This window comes from Microcebus murinus, chromosome 1, assembly GCF_040939455.1.
Source record: "Microcebus murinus isolate Inina chromosome 1, M.murinus_Inina_mat1.0, whole genome shotgun sequence".
NCBI lineage: Eukaryota > Metazoa > Chordata > Mammalia > Primates > Cheirogaleidae > Microcebus > Microcebus murinus.
The window spans coordinates 140,532,635-140,541,350 of record NC_134104.1 but is presented as its reverse complement, the minus strand read 5'-3'; the positions used below and the strand labels follow the sequence as shown (position 1 = coordinate 140,541,350).

The 8,716-nt window shown below is 45.9% G+C and overlaps 1 protein-coding gene across 1 annotated transcript; it reads right to left on the bottom strand.

Moving 5' to 3' along the window:
- Window positions 1–6,751: 6,751 nt before the first annotated feature.
- Window positions 6,752–7,847, bottom strand: CCR4 (C-C motif chemokine receptor 4). The gene has a single exon (XM_012769218.2). It carries the CDS (start codon window positions 7,845–7,847, stop codon window positions 6,768–6,770), a length of 1,080 nt encoding a protein of 359 aa, XP_012624672.2. The 3' UTR covers window positions 6,752–6,767.
- Between the last annotated feature and the right edge of the window lie 869 nt (window positions 7,848–8,716).

Here is an 8,716-nt window from a genome sequence, read left to right as displayed (position 1 = left end):
TTTCTTGGAGTGATATAATCAACCTTGACTACTTTAAGAGGTTGAAATGAGTTTCAATATATGAAGGCCCTTAGTGGATATCTTTTTTTTTTTTTGAGACAGAGTCAAGTGCTGTGGTGTCAGCCTGGCTCACAGCAACCTCAAACTCCTGGGCTCAAGCGATCCTCCTGCCTCAGCCTCCCCAGTAGCTGGGACTACAGGCATGCGCCACCATGCCCAGCTGATTTTTTTTATAGATATTAGTTGGCCAATTAATTTCTTTCTATTTATAGTAGAGACGGGGTCTCGCTCTTGCTCAGGCTGGTTTTGAACTTCTGACTGCAAGCAATCCTCGCTCCTGGGCCTCCCAGAGTGCTAGGATTACAGGTGTGAGCCACCACACCTGGCCAACTTGCTGACTTCCTGATTCTCTGAAAGGGAAATTTGGAGCCATTGGAAGCTTTTAAGGAGTAAAGTATTATGACCACAAACATGGTCTATAACCCCAGGAACACCAGAGGACCGCTTCGGCCCAGCAGGTCGAGGCTACAGTGAGGTATGATCATGCCACTGCACTCCAGCCAGAGCTGGGGACAGAGGGAGAGACCCCATCTCAAAAAAAAAGGGGGGGTAGAGCTTGTGTCTGGTTCATCTGAGCAGAGAAAGGCTGGAGATGGTGTGGACAGTCAACTGACCAGTACAAGATCTAACAGGCGTCCTCAAACTACAGCCCGAGGGCCACATGCAGGTGTTTTTGCCCGTTTGTTTTTTTGCTTCAAAATAAGATATGTACAGTGTGCATCGGAATTTGTTCATAGTTTTTTTAAAACTATAGTCCGGCCCTCCAAGGGTCTGAGGGACAGTGAACTGGCCCCCTGTTTAAAAAGTTTGAGGACCCCTGATCTAGGATGTCATGATTGTGGCACGACCAAGGGTACAGCGGAGTGATGACAATAACAGCAATAAAGTGGTATAAGGGAAGATGTCTCAGGGCCTGAGGCAGGTAAATTATGGGGTGCATAATTAATCCCTACCTGTTGAATGCCTATTTTATGCCAAGCAGAGTGCTAGGTTATGGAGAGGACTAAAGGATAAAGTAGTAAGTTCTGCCCTCATGGAATTTGCAATCTGATAAAGGGAAAACACAAACCAAGATTGACAATGAAGCAAGACAAATATGATAAAAGAGTCACACAAAAAAAAGATTATTTGGGACTCCAGAGGAAAAACAAAATGGATTCAACTTCAAATTTCCAACTAAAGGAGGACCACCTAAAGAAGGGCGTGGGAGCCAAGAGTCAGGTGGAGTTGATGGTCGGAGGGCAGTGAACAGAGGACATGCCTGATGCGAAGACTACGCCTCATTTTCCCACACCTGGGTCAGTTCCTCTGTATATCAGGTGCTCACTTGTGTCCAGTGTGATCAGAAAGCCCCTGCTAATTTAGATTGGGATTCCTGGAAACGAGAGACTGTGAGACTCTGAGATTCGCATGCAAGAGATTTAAATGGGGACACCGGTAAGGGCCTGAAGGACTGGGCAGTGGGAAAAGGTGAACTGCAATGCGGCTGCAACAGAGGCCTCAGCTAATCTTACGGGAGCTCTGGGGTAGCGATGGTCCTTCGGAGTTGTCCCAAATCTAAGCAAGGGGGGCAAGTGCTTGGATCCCCTCATTATCCAGCCACTGACATGCAGCTGCCCCCAGGGAGGACGATTCCTGAAGGAGGGTCAGCTGGGCACTGTCAGCTGCCATCACCGGTGATTAACTGCTGCTGGTAGAGTGAACGCTTCAGCCCTGAGCGGGCAGGGGTGTGGACGGTGCCCCACAGCGCGCCCATAGTCTCCCCAAGCCCAGCGAAGGATGGCAGCCGACTCATCTTCGTTTTTCTTTGGTCTCATCTTTCCCTGCTTCGCTGCGCTCCCAACTCCCACGTGTTCCCTTGAACGACCAAAAACCCTGCTCAGGGCCCGGCGTGGTGGCTCACGCCTGTAATCCTGGCACTCTGGGAGGCCGAGGCGGGCGGATTGCTTGAGGTCAGGAGTTCGAAACCAGCCTGAGCGAGACCCCCGTCTCTACTAAAAAAATTGAAAGAAACTAATTGACCAACTAAAAACATATATACAAAAAATTAGCCAGGCATGGTGGCGCATGCCTGTGGTCCCAGCTACTCGGGAGGCTGAGGCAGCAGGATTGCTTGAGCCCAGGAGTTTGAGGTTGCTGTGAGCTAGGCTGACACCACGGTACTCACTCTAGCCTGGGCAACAGAGTGAGACTCTGTCTCAAAAAAAAAAAAAAAACTCTGCTCACTGTTCCCTGAACAGACAGACAGCGCTCTCTCCACACCACCATTGCCTGTTCACACGCTTTTTCATCAGCCTAGAAAGTCCTTCTTCCCTTCCCTCCATCAAAATCCTGCTTCTCCTACAAGGTCTACTTTGAAAGCTAATTGTATTATGGAAATTTGAAATTGAATCCATTTTGTTTTTCCTCTGGAGTCCCAAATAATCTTTTTGTGTGTGTGACTCTATTATCATATTTGTCTTGCTTCATTGTTAATCTTGGTTTGTGTTTTTCCTTTATCAGATTGTAAATTCCACGAGGGCAGAACTTACTACTTTATCCTTTTATCCTCTCCGTAACCTAGCACTCTGCTTGGTACAAAATAGGCATTCAACAGGTAGGGACTAATTGCATCAGATAGTTCCAAATTATTATGAGAGTTTCTTGCAAAAGATCTTCCTGAAGGTCTGAAGAGCCTTTGGCTATACCCTGTATTGCACCTGCTCACAGGAAGCAGATGAAATTAATTTATTTATTCAATAGAACTTGAGTGCCTGCTATAGGACATCTAGATATTGGCTGGGCTAGTTCTAATTGCTCTTTTTGTTGTGACGGTGGTAAAATTCCCATAATATCAATTGAACCATTTTTAAATGTGCAATTCAGTGGCATTTAGTAGGTTTCACAGTGTTGTACAACCATCAGCTCTATCTAGTTCCAAAACATTTACATCACCCCGAAAGCAAACCCATTTCTATTGTTCTTAAGCAAATTACACTTAGTCCGCATTCCCTAAAAGGCAATCGTGTTACAACAAGGAAGGGATGAGTCTAAAGTCTGAACATGTACAGTGAAACCCACCTTTGTGTGGAAATCATGCTGGCTTGCTTCCTATAGTTTTGTCACAGAACGGGAGGAAATTTTGTTTTCCAAACTTTGTTTTCCGCATTCTGAGAGGGTTCTGTTTGGATGTCAGCAGAGGCTCTAAATTCTTGTCCTAAGGGAATACCTGTCCCCCGACTTTGGAACAAGGGGAGCTCTGAGCAATTTGGGGCTATGAAAGATCCCGTCCTCAGGCAGAAAGATGGAAGCCGTGTGAACTGCACCTCCTCGTTGCTTAGTGCTGAATGTGATGGGAAATGAAAGGACACTGAAACCCCTTTGGCCAGCCTTTGTTTTTTTGGTGCCTTAAAATTTCCGTCTCATTGTGATTAAATGAATAAATTATAAGATTAACCAGGAAAAGGGAGGCACCCCTTGATTAGGCAGATCCAAAAACACCCTTTATCTACGACCTAGGAACACAGGTGCTTTGCATTAATCATTTATTTTTTTTCCTCTTTATTTTTTATTTTTTTTATTTTGGCATATTATGGGGGTACACATTTTAAGGTTTCAAAAAATGCCCTTTCCCCCTCCTCCCCATCATTTATTTTTTTAATCACTCTGAAGTATATTCCAGTTTACAGATGAGGAAACTGAGGCTAAAAGAGGAAAGTAATGTGCTCAGGTTCACAAAGGAATGCAGAGCTAGGACGTGGCAGAACCTAGCACACCTCGCAGAGGTGTTCTAGGGAAACACCTAGGAACTAGGAACTTGCCTAGGAACTTGGCCCACCGCTAATGTCTTATCCACTCTTGTCTCCAAGTGCACTACGACAGATAGCAACTCCTTTCCCCACCCCGAGTGGAGATCTCAACATCTGTGACGAGCCTCAGTGCATCGGCGGCTCTGAGTCTCACCCCCATCAGACCAAACACAAACCTGATCAGGGAACAAAGGCTATATACAAGTTTTATTTTATTTTATTTTCTATAAAGACGACATCAACTTTCCCTTTCTAAACCGCTTCTCTAAAAGTAAATTTTCTGGAAATGCATTCTTTATAAATGTACAGCATGCAATGTAAACATAACAGAAGCATTTGAAACTGGTTAACTAGGTGAATAGCTTGCAAGATAGGTTTTTTTGTTTTGGGGAAGGATTAGAGGTCTCCCAGATTTTGTTGGAGTCTTTGCTTAATTCTAATTACAGCTGTAAGGATAGCAATTCATCATAATGGTATAAAATGATTCATTAAATGCTTAAAATAACTTTTGTAAGAAATGACTGACCGGCCGGGCGCGGTGGCTCACGCCTGTGATCCTAGCACTCCGGGAGGCCGAGGTGGGCAGATTGCTCCAGGTCAGGAGTTCGAAACCAGCGTGAGCAAGAGTGAGACCCCCGTCTCAACTATAAATAAAAAGAAATTAATTGGCCAACTAATATATATAGAAAAAATTAGCCGGGCATGGTGGCGCATGCCTGTAGTCCCAGCCACTAGGGAGGCTGAGGCAGGAGGATCGCTTGAGTCCAGAAGTTTGAGGTTGCTGTGAGCTAGGCTGATGCCACGGCACTCACTCTAGCCTGAGGCAGGAGGATTGCTTGAGTCCAGAAGTTTGAGGTTGCTGTGAGCTAGGCTGACGCCACGGCACTCACTCTAGCCTGAGCAACAAAGTGAGACTCTGTCTCAAAAAAAAAAAAAAAAAAGAAATGACTGACCAAGATTGTGAGTCACCCAAAAGTTAAAAACCAGGGCCAATGTTTTAAAAGAGAGATGACATTTTTCAGAATTTCATAATTGTTTAACAGCTATTTTTTATGCCACATCAGCAATAACTTTTAGTTGATTAGTCTTACCTCAATGGATGGCACGCACTTCAAAATGATTAAAGAGGTAATTCTCATAATTTATTAATCCTCCTTATTTTTTATATTGAAGGCACTGTTTATAAACAAGCAAAAATTCCAAATAAATTTATTCTTGGTCTATGTATTATTTTTTAAATTTGAATATTCATCCATTATAATTAAAACAAAATAGGGCTGGGCACAGTGGCACACTCCTATCATCCTAGCACTCTGGAAGGCTGAGATGGGAGGATTGCTTGAGTCCAGGAGATCGAGACCAGCCTGAGTAAGACCCTGTCTCTACAAAATATAGAAAAATTAGCCAGGTGTGGTGGTGTGCACCTGTAGTCCCAGCTGCTTGGGAGGCTGAGGAAGGAGGATTGCTTGTGCCTGGGAGTTTGAGGTTTGCTATGCTCACACCACTGCACTTGGCGACAGAGTGAGACCCTGTCTCAAAAAAAAAAAAAAAAAAAAAAAGTCCACAAATAAATGAAACTGTGTTTGAATTTCTACAAATATGTTTGCTTTTTTTTTTTTTTTTTTGAAACAGAGCCTCGCTTTGTTGTCCAGGCTAGAGTGAGTGCCATGGTGTCAGCCTAGCTCACAGCAACCTCAAACTCCTGGGCTCAAGCGATCCTCCTGCCTCAGTCTCCTGAGTAGCTGGGACTACAGGCATGCGCCACCATGCCCGGCTAATTTTTTTTATATATATTAGTTGGCCAATTAATTTCTTTCTATTTATAGTAGAGACGGGGTCTCGCTCTTGCTCAGGCCGGTTTCGAACTCCTGACCTCGAGCAATCCGCCCGCCTCGGCCTCCCAGAGTGCTAGGATTTATGTTTGCATTTTGAATGCCTTGTATTTCATGTTTGGAAATCAGACCATGCTAATGCCTTCGTATTCTTACCCTTATAATCAGCACAAAAACAACTGGCTTCAATTAACAAATAAACCTTTATAGGCCGGGAGCGGTGGCTCATGCCTGTAATCCTAGCACTCTGGGAGGATGAGGAAGGAGGATCGCTTGAGCTCAGGAGTTCGAGACCAGCCTGAGCCAAAGAGAGACCCCGTCTCTACTAAAAATAGAAAGAATTTAGCCAGACAATTAAAAATAGAAACAATTAGCTGGGCATGGTGGCACACACCTTTAGTCCCAGCTACTTGGAGGGCTAAGGAAGGAGGATCCCTTGAGTCCAGGAGTTTGAGGTTGCTGTAAGCTAGGCTGACGCCACAGCACTCTAGCCCAGGCAACAGAGCAAGACTCTGTCTCAAAAAAAAAAAAAAAAAAAAAATTGAAATAAACAAATAAACCTTTACAATAAATGAATCAAGATCTAGATTCATCATTTGACTATTTCTACATACATCTGACTCCATGGAATAGAACATGCCCCAGATATGTTAGAAAAACACTAGGACAGCACATAAAAATTTTTCTATGTTGTTCTACAAAAGCCAGAAATTAATTACAGGGACCATTTTTCACAGCAGAAGGTAGCGATTTCCTCTGTCAGTCAATGCTCTGCGATTCCCTCTGGACAAGCCCATCAGTTCAGGTTAGGTTTTCTCTTGCAATATTCCCTGCATACTCATTGAGACGCTGCTCGGAATTCTCCTCTGATCGCCTCATCCCTGCAGGCAAGCCTGTGCAAGGAAGGACGCCTCCGTCCAGATGAGCCCTGCCAGGCTGAACTTGTCCACCGGGAGAGGAAAAGCCGACCGCAGGGGGAGGAAGCCCTCCTCCCGACACTGGCTCAGGAATCTCTTACTAAAATACAATTTTAAGTAAGCTGTGCATGTGGGAAGCTCACTGACTGTGTGCTTTGCATTTTCCTTTCTTACAGAGCATCGTGGTCGTGATCCACAGTGGACTGCGTGTAAGATGAGCTGGGGGTGTCGGCAGGGTAAATTTGGAGGAGCCCACAGGATTGGCAGAGCACAAAAGGGCCCCTGCAGGTTTTGAAGAGCTGTACGATGTACTTGCGAAATTTCTCCCCCAGAAAGAAGTAGATGACCGGGTTAAGGCAGCAGTGGACAAAAGCCAGGGTTTCGGTGGCCTGGATGGCATAGTCCAGGTACCGTTCAAAGGCGCAGTCCTGAAGGACTTCCAGCTCCACCAGGGTCTCCAGGAAGAGCACGATGTTGTAGGGCGTCCAGAACCCGAGGAAGAGAACCACCACGGCAAAGATCATCTTCACCGCCCGGTTCTTCTTCTCGTTCTTGCAGTGCTGCAAGGTCCTGATGATCGTGGAGTAGCAGAACAGCATGACCCCCAAGGGTATCGCCAGTCCCAGAATGTTGATCTCCAGGGAGCTCAGAACCTTCCACGTGGTGGAGTTGACAGAGTACTTGGTTTTGCAGTAGGTGTGGTTGCGCTCCGTGTAGCAAGTGCTGAACAGAAGGCCAGGGAGGGAGGCAAACACGGCCACTGACCACGTGGCCAAGCTGGTGATGACCCCGTAAGTCAAGGTCCTCGCCCTCAGGGAAAACACCGCGTGCACAATGGCCAGGTACCTGTCGATGCTCATGAGCATGACGAAGAATATGCCACTGTAAAAGCCCACCAGGTACATCCAGGAAATAATCTTGCACAGGCCTAGTCCAAAAACCCACTGGTCTGCAGCATAGTAGCCCCAGAAAGGGAGGGAAAACACGAAGAGCAGGTCCGAGATGGCGAGGTTGAGCAGGTACACGTCAGTCATGGACTTGAGCCGCTTGTATTTGAGCAGGACCAGAACCACCACGGAGTTTCCAAGCAGACCAAACAGAAAGACCAAGGAGTAGAGGGGAGGCAGGAAGAGCTCCCCGAATGCCTTGATGCCTTCTTTGGTGCAAGGTTTGGGGATACTTTCATAGACGTAGTAATTGCTGTATATGCTTTCATCCAGCGTGGTGTCGGCTACATCCGTGGGGTCCATTTCTTTACCCCTGCAGCCTCTTCCAGGCAGGTCTGGGCCCAACCAGAAGAAACTAATCAGGGGAAGAGCAGACAAGATTTCTGTAAGAACAAAAATAAACCATAACAGTGCTATAATGCAGAATATCAGTTGATAGTCCCAATAGTACTGCACCCAGGGCCTTTCTGACATTAAAAAAGAGAGAGATGGAAAATCTACACGTTCCCCCTTCAGATTGCAACTCCAACAATTCAATAACTGCTTAGGTAATCTCATTCAGTTAGAATGAAACTAGGTTTGCCACTTGCCTTTATATAAAAGCTGCAACACCTCCTGCATGCTTTGCACTTTACATTTTCAAAGCCTGTTCACCAGCGTTGTGCATTTAGCCCCAGCCCCATGCTCCTGTCCCTACCCAACCCCCCCAGCAAAAATCTTGTTCTCTAAGCCAAGCCAGCGTCTTGTTGCAGATGACTCATGAAAGATTCAGAGAGGGTAAGTGACTTCTGAAGAGCACACAGCTGTGTGTAGAACTTGCTCTTTGAGCCCCGAGTCCCAGTGATGTGCTGGTAAATCCGATCTCTGAGGCAGGCAGATCAAAGCTCTGATTGATAGCAGTGGCTGGTTTCTGTGGTGTAAATTGTCCCACCACGGCCAATCTCAAGCTACCGACTGCCTCACAAAATTGCCATGTGCCAGTCTGTTCTTGGGCACTGGCGCAAGCCAGCTGGGCCAACTGGGCGCTAAGACAGCAAACGCCTTTGGGAAAGTTGCAATAATCAGCTGGGAAATTTGAAAAAGCTTTTTTGGTCTTTTCCTCAAACTGGATATAAAAATCCGTTCTATGCACAGAATCCTATCGGAGTGGGAAGGAGACTGAAAAATCTAGA

Coding starts and splice junctions, on each gene's coding strand:
- CCR4 (XM_012769218.2), bottom strand. CDS start 7,847: ATGGACCCCACGGATGTAGCCGACACCACGCTGGATGAAAGCATATAC.